Here is a 16,645-nt window from a genome sequence, read left to right on the forward strand (position 1 = left end):
GTTTCCCCGCTGATCCAAGGGAGATCAGACTGTCATTAGGTATGAGCCCACTAGCACTGGTTACACAGGAATAACAAATTATGACCAAACAGAAGTTCGGATATCCTATGCCAGCATTCTCAGTACTGACACAGCTGGAAACTGTTAACAGTAAAAATGTTTCTGAAGGGTTTATCCTTCCTTTTGCTGAGGCCCTCCGCAGGCTGATCACAGGTACTGCGATCAGCAATGCAGGCAAATGTTGCTTTGTGGTCAGCAGCAATGGGGATCAATGTAAAAAGACAGTGATATTACCATGACATCATAAGGGGTACTATGCATGCGGTACCAAGGTCTTTAAGGACCCCAAAGGGATCTCCAGTCAAAAAAAATGTAAAAAAGGTAAAATAAGTAAAAATAATAAAAAATAGAAATCAAAAAAACATTTAAAAAATATATGCCCCTCCCACTAGAAATATACCGTATATAAAATTCAAAAAATAAAGAAACACAGTGTAGTATGTAAGTAAGCAAAATGCATGCATGTTATTCTACTCAGATGTTGCCATACATTAATCAGTTTTGTTAGTGGCACTTAACTTGATGAAGAAGTCCTAAGAAAAATAAAAAATATAAATTACGTGGGTACGCTAAACACGGAAAAGGGGACTCATGCTTTAACAAAGATTTAGTAAAAATGGCAACAATGTCATTAAGAGGGGTAAAACTCTTAGTCACAAACGGGGTAAGAGTGATTTTAACTCTGCCAATGACTGAAAATAGAAATAGTCTCTTCTGTATTCAAAGACAGCACTTATAAAGCTCAGTTGATGATGTCCAAGATGAGAAACAAAAAAAGCTTCAAGTGGTCATGTGACTCAGTAGGTAACTTAAGTTGACATTTGCAACAGGCCACAAGTGCCATAACAAGAGAATTTGCCTCTTGCAATTAAAAAAAAACAAGTTCCCAAGAGAGCTCTCCAAACAAAACTTAGAGCTCTGAGCTCCCCCTGCAGGTTGAGTACAGGTATAACATTCAACCATGCAAGTCAATGGAGCCCAGCTTACTAATGACAATGTGGTGAGTAAACTAAATTTTAAAAAGAAAGAATAAAAAAAGTCCTAAAATTAGCACTATATCTTCACAGAAATCCTTACATGGATAAAGAAAATAACGGTAACTAAAGAAATCCTTTCTTGTCTTGGAAACAAACAATGTATAACTTGTGTGGGTACAGTAAATTAGAAAATTACAGCTAAACATGAGCAACACAGAAACAGCCATTGTCATGAAGGGTACAGAAAAAAAAAACAGCTCTGTCCTTAAGACGTTAAATAATAAACCTTCAATCCATAAGTATAAACTTAATTGTTATTTTCCTACCTTAATTGTAAGGGAACTATGAGTTTTCAGAAGATGAACAAGAGTTGGCAGTGCCTGCTCCTCCACAATTTGTTCCTGGCTTATCTGATTGTTTATATGAGCAACACCTATTTAGAGAAAAAGATTATTTTCCTGGAACATCTTGTTTCCAAGTAACACTTTCTCAAGTCTGTAGTTGGATTACACCACAGAAACAGTACATATAATGTAAATAAATGAGTCCAGCAGAGGTACTTTATTACAATCACTATATCCATATACTGGTGTATGTATACCATGCCCTAGTGATAGCTGACATTTTAGTTTATGGTTTAAAATAAGGGATTCTTCTATATTTGAACTGCAAAAAATAGCACATTTCAATAAGCACCATTCTACGTTTTTGTCACCAATGGAAAAAAAAACATACCAATACACATGGTTCCCAGGGCTTTTATAATACTGAGAAGAGTCCCTTGCTGCACTTTTGCGTTTCTTAAGAGTCGTACCAGAGGTCCAATGCCATTGCCTTCACATATCTGGTCTTGGTGCTGTTTGCTGTCTTTACACAGAGCAATCACAGCTTCTCCACCTTCAAAACAGTCAATATACATGTCAAGTATCTATGTTATGTTGACCAATGCTTTGTCAGAGGGCAGAGAACTCACCAACATATTGCATTTTATCAGATGGTGACAACAGCATGTCTATGATAAAGTTGTAACCAATCTGTTCTGCCATGGTTTTCTGTTGTTTTCTTGTTTGACCAGCCAGTGTCCAGAGGGCTGTACATCCTTGTTCTCTGACCTCCAACTGAAAGACCTGGAATGGCAAAATATTATTATTATTATTATTATTATTATCTTTTATTTATATAGCGCCAACAGTTGAAACCAAAACAACATGTACATTGGCATCTATGCAACATAAAAAGGAAATCTGAAATGCGGCAAATGTATTCAACTGGATTTTTTTCTAGCACAAAACATATTTATTTAAAATAAATTAAATTCCTCAAATGGTACACTGAGCAATCCCATACAGCAACATGTTTTTGATTCAACTACTTGACAACTTGCACAGCAAGTTTAGAGGTCTGAGACGTTTCATTGTCTAAAGTCTAAACTTTATTGTAACTATTGGAGGGGTATATACCTTTGTGTAACTTTTTTTTTGGTTAATCTTTATTATTCAATATTACCTCTATGTGAAACTTGGCCTGCTTCAGTATGTAAATCAGCCTGGTTTTATTTCCTAAGCATATATGGACTACTGGATATATTTGGCTGATATATACTGATCACTCCAACTGTGTTACTCCGGATAATCACCAGAGTAGTGCCAGAGTAGTTGGTCACAGATGGCTTTTATTGCATTCTGTAACAGTACATGATATTCTCCATCTTTACAGACTTAATATGCAACTGAGCATTTTGGTTTTATTTTAAAATGCTGCTCTTCCTTACATACAGTAACTGCAAAAGGGAACTCCATGGGCCGGTGTCTACCTATAGCCCCTCACCTTGCTTTCCATCCCTTCACACCAAAACTCCCATACGCTGAGCTACAATTTTATGTGTAGTCCTACATCTTTGCATGATTATAGAATGTATTAAAAAAAAACTTGCCTTCAGCAGCTTGGAGATATGTTTTGTCACAGATTTGTCCAAAAACTCCTTTTGTATTGCTGGATTATGATCAGCAATCGCCTCTATAGCCATGGCGGCTTTTACTTGTATATTGAGTTTCCTTCCAGCCATTATGTTAATAAGGGAAACAATTGCATTTTCTTCTGCAATAGCATCCTGGATTAGTTTATTCCCTTCAGCAAGTTTAGCAATTGCAGTTGCAGATGTGCTTACCAAAATATCTTTAAACAGAAACAAAAGCGCAATGTTAATTGCAGTGCCTTGCAAAAGTAAAGTATTCATCCACTTTGGCATTTTTCCTATTTTGTTGCATTACAACCTGGAATTAAAATCGATTTTTATTTGGATTTCATGTAATGGACATACACAAAATAGTCCAAATTGGTGAAGTGGATTGAATGGATTCATTTACTGAATCCACATAAGTTATATATTGGGTTTTTCTTAGGTCAAGAAGAGCTTCCTTTAGATACCATTATTTTGATCATATCATATAATTTACTATAAAAATAAGAAATACCCAATGTTTCTATAGTTTTGTGGGGGGGGTGCACATTATAGGGCAATAAGTACAAGTAGCATATTGTTATTTCAAAACCCTTTTTTTTATTTCAAATCTGGTCATTTTGCCCCATGTGCTATTTGGGACATCTTTGAAGCCGGTCAGTTTAATTTACCCCCACCAAACCATATATGTGTGAAAACTAGACAACTCTTTCCATGCACTAATTCTACCAACAGCCTTTATCAAACTTTGTGATAGTAATTTTTTTCTGTTTTTTTTTTCCCCACACACATTTTACTTCAGGTATGAATAAACAGGTCCTGCTATATGTCACCGTCAAACAACAGCCCAATATGTGTTCAGCAACATCTCCCGAGTACAGTGAGTACAGTACCATACCCATGCATGGGTTTGTTGGGTTGTTTGGGGGCTAAAAGACCACCTTTGTGAGGTATGTATTTGTTTGGAATTTGGACATCTGGTCATTGTGTGCGCGGCCAATTCGATTTACCCCATCAAATCTTTTTTTTTGTTTTTTTTAAACTAGACACCCCATAAGCATTTAACGTGCCAGTATTTTAATTCTTTCCATGTGAGAATTTATGTGAAGTAATAGCGCTTATTTTAGAACTTGCTCATAAAAATTAACTTTTATATATATATATATATATATATATGTTATTTCTTTACATTTTGTTGGACCTGGATAGTTCCCCTGATGGTGACATCACTGGGAAATTACCATTTTTTTTTCTTTTCGTATTTTATTTTACTAATCACATTGTGATTAGAAAGCATGGTTGCACTACATGCATGGTTGACTTGTGACCACTCTCCGAAGCGAACACATTGCGTCCTGAGATGGGTTTTCGGTGAAATGCCTCGGTCACTTAGGAGGTGAGATTAAAGGTTAAAGCAAGCCAAAAGCCACAAAGCCTTAAAATTGTATTTTGATTTTCTTTACCTGATTTGGCAGATAGAAAATCCACAAGGAGTGGGATACCACCAAGATCTTTGACTTTCTGTTGGTTTTCTGGGTGTTTTGTACATAAAACCCGGATACAGTTTATAACATTCACTAGCACATCTTCCAATTCTTCGTAGAGAAGCTGGACCAAGGGAGAAATTCCATCCTAAAACAATTTCACATATATGAAAAAAAAATATTAATCCCATTGACATATTTTTGTCTCAGTGGATCACTTAAATGGGACAAATGAGTTTCTCCAATTCATTTTTATGATATTTTCTGCGCACCTCACTGCTGTAGTTTTACAGTTACACTATACTCCATGCCTCTGCCTTTATTGTTTCCTATGGGTGAAGTTAATGTCTAAAAGGAAACACCTCTGATAAACCTTTCACATGTTTTTATCGCTTCTATTAGGTTTTATTATTTTTTGGTACCTCTGTACGGTATTTTCACCAGCACATCGTCACTTTCCAGAATCTTAGCTTTCCATTAATGTATTATAAATTAAAAGTATTGTACTATTTAAAAAGAGCACTTCAGACACTAATATAAGTATAACAAATATTTGAAGACCACTGTGCATTGACACCAATGTTTGTTTTTCTGCACGCAAATTAGTACGTGCATGGATTTTTATTGATGTCAGAAAATTCAAATTCATGTACATGTCAGTTTAGAGACAACTAAAATAAAGTATGTGATTAACTGCCAATGACTTCAAAATGTCCAAGTTTTCCTTCCAAGATCTTAAGCCTAAGTAGCTGAAATGATGTTCTTGACTAGGCCATGATACCCCAAAGCATTTATGTACTGGCAAATATCCATATTACTTCTCTAATTTTGAAAAACTAATTAAAATTAATAAAAAAACTAAAAAGAACAAAAAATTACTCATAATCGGTGAGTACCAGAAAACATTACTAGCCTGTCATGGGCTCCATGTATTATGCGAAATATTTTAGGCAATGTGTTTCTTTAGCTACACCATCAAATGTCTTTGTGTAATTTAGTAGATAAATAAAGGCTCCAGGCACTCAAGAGTTCCAACGTCAGGCATATTTATTGAGAGAAAGAACAACGTTTTGACCTCACAATGAGGTCTTTTTTGGTGTAATTTAGTAACCTTACCATTTCTGCAATGACATCTGAATTATTGTCCACCTGGGCAATATCCGAGAGAATAACGGCGCATCGAGACTGTAGTTCTGGCTGGCGGGAGCGTAGTAATCTAATCAGGACTGGGATGGCTCTGGATTCAACAAGAGCTTTTGAAACTGGAACATTGTTTGAAATATTGCTTAAAACCCCTGAGGCTAAACACTCCAGATTACTCTGACTGCTGTTTAAAAGCTCAACCAGACAGGGGACACTTCCTGTAATTAGGAGACACAAAAAAATAAATTATAAAAAAAAGCAGAAGTCTTATGTGACAAGTTATTTATCTGTCTAAATTTATATAGGTTAAAAAGTTTATTCACTAAGCTGGGAATTTGAAGAATAGTTCAAAATTTCAACTGCCTTTCCTGAAAGTTGGGCTAAGAGATTACTTTAATGTCACCACTCCGGTTAAAGTGGATCTCAATATCCTGTGCAAAGAATCCGATTGATAGCCCTCTGAATTATGTTATAAAAAATAACACACACACAAACCCTTTAACTCTTCCATAGGTTCCTAATGCACTAGGTTTGTCCTCTTTACAGGTCAAAGACGTCTCAGGATAAAAACGGTCAGATATTTAAAGCAAATATTTTTTTAATATGCGAAAACTATAGGTGGTTTGAATGAAGGCCTGAACTTGACAGTTCCCCCTTAAAATATACATTGTTCATTATTTCTTCTAATAAGGCTTTTTTTGCAGGTGAAAGTTATTGGGGTTGACCACCAAAAATGTATGGATCAGCGCAGAAAGTCAGTGTAAGTGAAACAATATCCATCACAACATTTTCACTACTGACCTAAAAGTTCCCTGCACCGGCTCCCGCAGTTTAACTCTTCAGGGAATTGTGTTGCTATTTAAGTATGTACCAAAACTCCAGTACTTGTATTTCAGTAATTATTTCTGAGACAGCTTAACTTTACGTATTTATAAAATCACAACACTTTTATATGTGGTTGCCAAGGACAATCATTGAACCCTCACCTGCTTTATAAATGTCCTCCCAGTAGCTTTGCTTAACCACACAGAGAACCTCCAAGCACCTGGCTGCCATTTCTTTTCTGTGTGAGTCTTTAGACTTTAGCATATCTGGGGATCAGCAACAAAATAAAGGCATTTTAATACAAACATCACACTTACTTACCAAAAATAGAGGCAGAGCAGCAATCAATTTTATAGATGGTAACAAATTATATATATATATATATAGCAACAGAGAGCCTCAAAGAATTTGGTGCAGCTGTAAAACCAATAATTTTGCACAAAGTACTTTGAGTCACTAGTGTGGAGTATCCAGAACAGCAGAGTTGGTCGGTTCTCCATCCCACTACCAGGCTGTTTATACACTCTAGAGTGTGGTCTAGATTTTCACCTGGATCAGGGGTATTGATTGCGGACAACCAAGCATTTTAAGCAAAGAACATGTCTCAGACTCTTTCCTACACCGATGTGAGATGATATTATATCACTATATATATTGGCTTCCAATTAACACAACTTTTTTTTTCAGATAGTAAAGGAACATATGAAATTGTGCTTACCGACAAGGTGGTGCCACACGTCAAGCTCTTGTATATTCAGTCCAATAATATATTTCAGGATATTTGTGTGAAAATAGAGAACAGCTAAATGAATAATATTGTTCCCCGAGCTGTCTGTTTTTTTCCAATCTGCACCAAGAGACAAAAGATACGTAAGGGCTTCCAGTGCCCCAGAAGTAACTGTGAGCAAAAGTGGTGTGGACCGATATCTGCGAGCAGAGAAAATGTCCAGTCAACAGCCGATTTTCAAAAGTATTTCTCGTGCACCCTCTGTGTATGTATATTTCCTTCATGTCTCATGGCGAACACAAAAAAAGCCCAATACAGGCCAAATATATACATTACTTTATTAAATAATACGTTTACTACTGTGTTTTAATTGTGATGTCATCCTTAAGAGAAATGTAACTGGCAAAAGTCTACTAAATATTTTTGAAAGCATTCTGAAAAACTCGACTACCTTCTTAAGCTCCTCTTCAATAATAAATGCAAGTGGCCTTACTTACTACAGAAGTACTTTTCCAGAGTTCTAATTTAAAAGAATATTTTGCTGCTGACATTGTGTTTACTCACTCAGATTTTGTTTCCATTTCCACCAGCGTTGGGTCTTTCCTACAGAGTGCTCGAATGCACGGAACGGTGCCATAGAAGGCAGCGGAATGAATGGCCATCCATCCGCGTTTGTCATGTAGCATGTAATCTGCTTTCATGGCCAGGAGGCAGGACAGGACTTCTAAGGAGCCACATTGAGCTGCCAGGTGTAAGGCTGTTGGTCCTGCAGCAAGATTTACAAGTTTGAAAATTCCCATGCATATCCACAAATATTGTGTAAAAATATGCAATGCCATATTGTAAAATACAGGTATCAATGACAAAAGCCTAATAATTACATGTAGTAAGCAGGCTGCAAATAATATACATCAGGATGATGTGATGCATTCTACCACTGATGAGAAATGCAGCTTTGGGTTAGAAAGGTTGTGACTAGCATATGGAAGATGGACCCTCAAAGATCCCCTCAATTTGTACACAGCAAAAAAAATCAGAGTGATTCTGTCCTCCAAAGTACCGTCAACACCAGCCCTGAAATACCCTGGAGTTTGGGGCCATTTTAATTTTTACTTCTACTTCAGGCTGTTTCCGCCTCCACTTTGTGCACAAATCCTGAGCTTGCTATATATGTTATTATGTGGGCATAACATGCATTTCACCCGTTTTATAGGTGTTTAAGCACACTAGCCATAGCCTAATCTGAACCAAAATGCCCCACTAAGTTATGTTTTAATTTTAAACAAAATTATGTTCTCGGAAATTATTTGGCTATCATCTCTGTATCTGAAACTAAATTACAATCATAACTGTCAATTAAGAAAATAACCTGTTCTTTCCTCAATCGATCCCAAACTCGCTTTTGTTAAGACGAACTACTTTGTTCGTCTTAACAAAAAAAAGAAGACTTTGAAATCACAATCTTGCAGTATATTTGTATTGTATCGGTAACTACAGTTAAATGATTTAATAAAAGCACAGGAGTAATGGTTAGAAAGTAATGATTAGAATTTTCCAAAATCCGCACTAACCGTAAATCTTATGGTATACAAGCGTAACAAAAAAAGAATTACACACGTGGAAGGTAAAGAGGGTATGCAGCAGCTTACCTTGACCAGAGAGATGGTCGCTGCGCCTTTGATTCACATTCAAACCAACTTTCACTATCTGAGATACGATTGCCACACGATTGTGGATGGCAGCGTGGTGGATAAGTGCATAGCCGGCCACATCAACAACACTAAGCCCAGAAACTGGTGTTTTCCGACAAAATGTATGAAAAATTGCAGTTAGTCCTCTCTCTGCAGCAGATTTTAATCCAAATGACAGATTCTGAAAGACAAACACGAGTTTCTTGTAAGATTGAAAAACAGATGGCTGATTTTGGGGGTTCATCTTATTATTTATTGCTTTATGTTGAGCTATAATATATATGTACATACTCAAGGCATGTACAACCAGCAACTAGACAACCTATACATAAAATAGTACATCAAATAATTTGGAGAAAAAGTCCTGCTCTAATGGGGTTACAATCTACAAGAAGGTGGGGGTATGTACCCAAAGAAGGAAAAGTGCCAAAACGTAAATTAGATCAGCCAGGCAAGTGAATACCAGTGTGATCATTGTTCTAATAAACGTTATGACTAGACATAGACTAATTGAAGATTAGGAAGGTACAATGAGAAACTCCCAACTAGGAAATGTAGTGGTTGGTAGGAGGAGGAGAGGTTCATTGGTTAGTTGATAAGCTTCCTTGAAGAAGTGAGAATGTTTGAAGAACTGGAGATCAGAGGAGAGTCTAATAAGCCAGGGCAGGGCATTTCATCGTATTGGGGCAGCCACGAGAAGTCTTTACACAAATTACTGTTTTGTGCTCATGTCCCCATGTGAACCAGCAGCCAAATGCTACAAGGGCAGCTGGAATATTAATTACATTACTGTCTCTGTGTGGGACTAAAACATCTACAACTTGGCTTCCTTGGAAATGGGAAGTTCTCCTAAGTCATGCTAGCTTCCTTCCCCATGACTGTCCCCCAGACCTGCCCCATATGTCACCTGTCCTTTTTGTTCCCTTTAATTGATTCCTTTCCTGAAATATGTTTTGGCTGCTTATCTATGTTCATGTGTTTTATTGTCCTCCTAAGTGCTCTAGATTGTAAGCTTGCGAGCAGGGCTCTCTCCACCAAATGTATCGGTTTGTCTTAGTCTGTCAATTCTTGTCTTGTCATATCCCTTGAATTTATGTATTGTATTAAGCACTGCGTAAACTGTTGGCGCTATATAAATAAAAGATAATAATAATAATAATAATAGTATAAAGCTCTCTGTTTTCCTGCTTCTCCATCTTTTTGCATAAGAGCTATTCATTAGTCTGTTAGCTGCCTAGAGGCTTAGGGCCACCCTTTGTACTGGGAAGCAGCTGTGTCCTCCTATTATTTAGTTGCCCATAAGTTACCCCTTTATTTTTTACTTGCGTAGCATATTAACCACTTTTGCTTATTTTATTTACCAATGTCAATGTAATAACTGTGATGGAAGATAAAATATAATAATGTTGTACCAGAGGAGCTCTGTGTATAAATGTTTTTGTAAGTGGGCATGCTTATTGGGCGATCTACAGACTCTTTTGGCATATAACCCTTACTGTTCATTACTCAATGGAACACAGAACACTTACCTAACAATTCACATATCGTACCTTGCATTTAATGGCTTTATTGTAACCAAATTTCTTCTTGAATTGTTCATGGAGCTGGGAGTCCGTTAAGGGAAGCCTTTTGGGTTTCAGATTGCTTATTAATCCATTCATTGCTCCCCACCACTGTGTCTTTACTGTTGCCTGATAGAAATCTTCAAGCTGGATTCCAATGGCATAGTAACTATAATACATTTTAAAATAGAAATTATACTCCCCAAACCCTAGCCATTTCATATTGATTCCAAGATATGAAGATCAATATTTATATGCCCAGTTTCGCATATTTTTTTATTTTTAGAATATTTAAAGATTCAGAAACATGTTTATTCCTAAAATGTTGAGCTTGGAAAAGACTTGCTATTTGCATTGCAACTCCCTTCCAGTAATTAGAGACGGATTAACAGTCAGTTTATGTAAATAAGTCAATCTGAGGACATCACAGAAAAGAATATTGTTTTCCAGGTACTCAAAGATGATGCCCATCATGCCATAAATTCCCTTAAGTTCTTTTATGTGACATCATTACATTTTTTATATAAATTGCCTATAGTAACTGACCTCTTTCCATCAATCTGAATGATGGGTATGGGATAATGTTCTCTGTAAGTCGTATCAAGATTTTGTAGCTCATTAATATGATTTGCTGTTGTGATCACTATATCTTCATATGCTGCCTGAAACACGCAGAAACACTTTATTCAGTAAAGACAAATATTCTAATTAACCATTAATAATTTTCCTTATATATGAGATTTAACATGTTAAAATCGTCTACCTTCTCACCAGCCACGTGTACCATTTGCTACTTTTTTACTCTCATGGGTAAAACCTTACCGGTGGCAGGCCCGGTGGATGATAGTCCCCCTGCTGCAAAACCAGGGGCAGAGGGCGATGGCTAGGGGTGCTCTCCTTGGTCATGCTTAGGGGACAGCCCAAAGTGAATACAGTAAATATTTTGAAACAGCTGGAAAAGTTAAAACCGTTTCAGGTAGTATAGACAACTTATTTGGTTTATGCTGTATATTCACTGGACATCTGGTATTTTTGAATAAAAAATAAAAATAAAAAAACAAACAAAAAAACACTTCCCTACATTACATCTATGTCTCTGAGTCTCTAGCTTTAGACTATGACCTCTTATCTTACCATGTCTAATCCTTTGAGGTATCCAGTACTTAGTTGAATCCCTTGATGTACTTAAACTATACATATAGAGAACCCTTAATACTTTCTGATATACATAAATATATATTTATCCTGTAAACCATTCACCTTATCCACTGAGCCTCCTCATGCCCATTCTATGTCAGACGATATATATATATATGCATACATTTTTTCTAGAAGGCAATTATAAGGCCAGGTCTATATTATCTGAACGTCTGAAAAGTCTTGTGCCGCCAGCTTCATTAGGAAAGGCTTGGAAAATAGTGTTTGTGGACCCTGTATTGTTTTATACCCTCAAAATACAAGATCCAAGCAGCCTTTAACATTGGAAAAATAATGTATTATTTTGCAGTAAACTGGTATAATAGTGGATTATGCCAGAGGACCACTATGTGATGAGTAATACATTGGCTGTTTCCATTTCAGGTTATGTGGTATGGAGGAGTATGCATGGATCACCAAATCTATAAAAAATATTCAAAGTTGCTTCACCAACACATAGGAGACAAACTACCTCTAGTTACAGATGAGAGTCTCACAATATAGAGAGAGAAAAATCATATTTTACACCAAACCTTAATATCTTCAGACACAGGTTCAACAGTAGGTGTTCCCACATCAATTTCGATTCCACCATGCAAGTGGAAATACTCGTTTGTTTGATAATGAAAATGTTGGCACTTAAAATCTTGTCCTAGCATGAGCGGAGGAAGTTCACGTTCAGTCTTAACTTTATCGTCTGCAAATTAAAGAACATTATTATTACTTATTATTTATTGACCCAACAACATATTATACAGTACAATGGATAAACGAGCCTCAACAAGCAGTGCATAACATAATGATTTTCACTAATTCACATGAGTTTACAATCTAGGCGTTATTTTACACAAGAGGTAAAATCGCAACTCTTTGCGATGGACCTGCCACGCTAGTTAAATAAATAATAATATTGCTGCATGTAAGTACAGTCTGAAAGCAGGAGATGGACTAAGAAAGGTGAGCTAGAGGTAGGTGGTAGGAAGGGGATTAACATTGAAGAAGTGGGTCTTGAAGGATTTTTAAAAGGACTAAATGTAGGAGGCGTGTTGGATAAGCCAGGGAAGCTCATTCAAGAAGATGAGGCAGCCCTTGAGAAATATTGTGAAGTAGAAATCAGAGCAGATGACAGATGGAGATCATCGGATGAGCAGAGAGTCCAGGTGGGAAAATATTTGGAGATGAGCGAGGAAATGTATGTAGGGGAACCGCTATGAAGAGCTGAAGCATACAGGTAGCCAATGAAGAGACTGACAGATGGGAGCAGCAGCAGCCTTAACGGATGGATTGTAAAGGGGGCAAGACAGGTATGAGGGAGACCGGTTACAGTAGGGAAGATAGGAGATAAGGAGGGATGAACAAGAGTCTTGGATGCATCTTGTGTTAGGAAGAGGCAAATGCAGGCAATGTTTTTAAAATGCATTTATGAAAGAAATCCAATGATTTGTGTCAGGAGACAAGCTAGGCTATAGAGTCCCCGAATTCCCACCTCCCCTGGCCATCTTAAATGCTCAGCAATCTAGAGTAAGTTCTTGTAACAAGTAAAGAATAAAAAACCCAAGTACGGTATATCATGAAACAGCTAGGTACATATCTCTTTCGTCTGTCTATACTCTGAGGAAAACAAATAACATACCTGAGAATGGCTGCAAGAGGTGACTAAAATCTGGTACTTTCATCTTTTTTTTCAGTCCCAGAAAGAAAGGCACAAGAAAACTGATGAGTTTAAGATAAGCTATATTTTTGCGGACTTGTGTTTTCTTCTCAAGATTCTCCTTCACAATCTTTTGATGCATAGTTAATCTTTGCTGGAGTCTCTGGTATGAAATGGGATCTAAGTACTCCTCGGTAAGTTTCAGAACATTGGAGAGAACATAACACGCCTCATACATGAACAGATTTTCATGCCGTTTGACTTCAAGGGTAAAACAAGTCATATTTATAGACATGCTGTCTGCGTATTTCATGAACAGCTTAGTTTCATCCTGACTGTTGGGTTCATACGTTGGATCTACGTCAAATGTCTTGGAATATATGTCACCAAACTCAGGAGCACTGGAAATATCAATTAGACCTTATGCATAAAATAAAAGAAATGGCTTCAGTAACTAATAGTGCTAGCTTTTTATCCACCTCTTTTAAGATGGATAAACAAAAAATTGATTTTGTGTTAATAATATACATGATTAATTCAATCTTAGATTTGTTTACATCATTAAAAATGTGTAAGGGGCCAAAAGGCAAAGCTTATTCAGTGGTCCATGTTCTGGATGAAAAATAAACTTAATCGTAAGGCTGTGTAACTATGACAACATACATTACTGTCTAATATTCTGCTCTTAAGAACAATTTCATGACTTCATGAATATATAATTAGCTAACCTGCTGAAGAGAACTCTGCAAATATGTTCTTCTTGGTTTGAGGGTTTCCATTGGAATCAATATCCATGCTAGACCGCCAGAGCTCACTGAATCTGGCTCTTTTCTCCTTTGCCATGTAGGCGCCGTGCCAGAGGGCCTTAATCATATAATCTATATCGATTAATATCTGTCTAGGGTATCATAATAGGCTGGAGGTAGGTGGCACGATGTACTACAGTCATAATTGGCATCTAAACTGATGGAAGGGATTTGATTAAAACAATAAATTCCTATCGCCAGCTCTCTAATAATCTGGTGAACCTCTCGGCAGTCTAGCCTAGTCTCCGGCTCCACTGGAGCCAAAACTAAAATGTTCTGTTGGGTTAGAGTTTTCAACTGAGTTATCAAACCACTAGGAAGCTGAAGAGGTAGATGCACATCATCCATGGAAATGAGCCATGCTTATCGAATAAGTTGAAATGAAAAAAAGGGAGGTGGAGAGCTACCATTTATATGGTATGGCAGATCCATGGTGCATCTCGGAAAAAGTCTTATAAAAGAGTGTAAGAGTATATGAGAAGGGCCAAAGACGGAGTGCTGTGTGATACGTGAAATGGGAAATGATGTATTGCAAGAGCTGGATCACTTTAGCATCACTTTTGCTGGGCTAAATTTCAACATCTGGCTTGGCTTGTCTCGTCAACAGTAAAAGGGGTGCAAGCTGCAGCAAACCCAACTCCGATTCCAACTACAGTTTAGTACGTTGGGCCTTGAATGTATCTATATCGATGGACTTGGGTGAGTCTGGCTCAGCTCCTGTACAGCTCGACAAACTGGCTCTGGCTCATAAGATAGGTTTTAACAAATTTACACAGTCTTTATGCCATGTTGATTAGTATGTTTAGTTCTTCATTTATATAGTTATTCATAAATTTACTTCTAGGGTCTCCAGCAAGTAGTGTGAAAGCTACTGGTGGCTCTTGACAACACAATGTCTGAAGTATGGGTTTGATATATGCATATATACTAGCAAAAATATTCATTGAAACGATACAAAAAATCAAAACGAAATGTATCCTTTAGCCCCGAATCAACATTTTTTTCATAACATATTTGTAGCAGCACTCCAAATGTATCATTGATTATCTGTATCTTTCATTAAAGCATACACTGAAGACCGGTGATCAGTAGTTTATGAGTAAAGGACTATAAATGAGCAGACATAATAGAGATTACAGAAAACAGATCTACTCTGTGCAAAGGTTGTTTTAATCATCAGAGAACACATCATCTTTTTATTTGGTTTCAGTAGTACTTCAACTAAATCAATGAATGAATAAAGACTTATACAACACAGTGGATACTAAAAGACTTTGCAAGGGCTGCCCTATCTTTTGGAATGACTACCCTAGCTAGCCCCTTTTTATTCTACTTTGGTGTTAAAATTCTTAGAATGGATCTATTCCTGGTCATTTCTGTCTGGTTCCTAAATGATCCATAACCATACATATCGAGAAATCTTATACGCTCAAACAAACAAAAATCAAACCTTAAGTAACATGCTCAGCCTTCCACTCAATATATAGATAATCATGAAATCTATCCGATAATCCTATTTGTAATATTTATAATAAACCGAAAAATGTAGTAAGCTTCCCTATACATAATGCATATGATTAATCGCAGGACCACAAAATACTATACAGAATTCCCAATGATGTTACTACATGCAATCAAAGCGTACAATATACAGGACAAGGATACCACCCAACTTTTTGCCTGAAATTAGTTTTTATTATGACAATATCCTGAATTTCACACAAACGTATAATGATACCATATGTCACAATACAGCCAGGCCATGTATATGAAAGCCTGATGCACATAAAGCTCTGCCTGTACTTACATAGTCTCACAATCCCAACAATATTTTATATATATATATATATGCTGGATACACTCCTTTAATGACGTGATGGTGAAAGGGTGTCTCGAGATTTAAGTACAATTAATAAAAATGGATCATTATGAATAAAGGGGGGACATAATAACTCATGTTTACAAGTTTGTTAATGAAAAAGACACATGACAGCAATATAAGATGGGATCTGTGCCTTTAGACCAATGAGGTCCATAAACCTATAGGATAGCATTAACCCTGTGACCGTGTGAGCCTTTTCATTCACAAATGTAATTTTTGGCATAATGGCACAATTCTTAAACTTAGTTTTCTGTTTTATGCAGAATCTTTGCTTAATTAACCCCGATGCATTCCCAATTCAATGATTCCTAAACCACGTTTACACAACGCTTAAGAATAAAATACAACAGGCTAACCATTCACTGTGTAGCTTAGCGTGTACTAAGATAAAGACTGCATGTATTTCAGATCCCATTTCTATTCGGTTCTTCTAGCATGGAGCGCTTTCTAAACTCGAAGTAGGTGTAACTCGGTACGGAACCAATTCAGCCGGCAAATTCTTCCACCGAAACAAATAAAATGCAGTCTTCCTGTTACCCAGTTGCTAGGTAACAAAGGTACTGTTGGGTTATACGTCATCTCCGGCGTCGATTAGCTACTCATTTTGCTGAGTTGGTTACCTTAGTAACAATTCCGAGCCTAATCCTGTTGCTGGGGTGATTCTGTCTCTGCTGCTTACC

The 16,645-nt window shown here is 36.9% G+C and overlaps 1 protein-coding gene across 1 annotated transcript in view; it reads right to left on the reverse strand.

Annotated features, from left to right (window-relative positions):
- ANKAR (ankyrin and armadillo repeat containing) overlaps positions 1-16,645 on the reverse strand; it is a 30,443-nt gene that overhangs the window by 13,144 nt on the left and 654 nt on the right. The window contains 16 exon segments of the mRNA XM_053471959.1: positions 1,364-1,470; positions 1,773-1,934; positions 2,011-2,164; positions 2,971-3,212; positions 4,461-4,629; positions 5,598-5,842; positions 6,611-6,715; positions 7,168-7,376; positions 7,741-7,942; positions 8,826-9,048; positions 10,418-10,598; positions 10,976-11,091; positions 12,160-12,323; positions 13,260-13,697; positions 14,006-14,179; positions 14,182-14,445. Coding sequence (XP_053327934.1) covers positions 1,364-1,470; positions 1,773-1,934; positions 2,011-2,164; positions 2,971-3,212; positions 4,461-4,629; positions 5,598-5,842; positions 6,611-6,715; positions 7,168-7,376; positions 7,741-7,942; positions 8,826-9,048; positions 10,418-10,598; positions 10,976-11,091; positions 12,160-12,323; positions 13,260-13,697; positions 14,006-14,179; positions 14,182-14,445 — 3,155 coding nt within the window.

The sequence above is a fragment of the Spea bombifrons genome, chromosome 7, assembly GCF_027358695.1.
Source record: "Spea bombifrons isolate aSpeBom1 chromosome 7, aSpeBom1.2.pri, whole genome shotgun sequence".
In the NCBI taxonomy this organism is placed as follows: Eukaryota; Metazoa; Chordata; class Amphibia; order Anura; family Pelobatidae; genus Spea; species Spea bombifrons.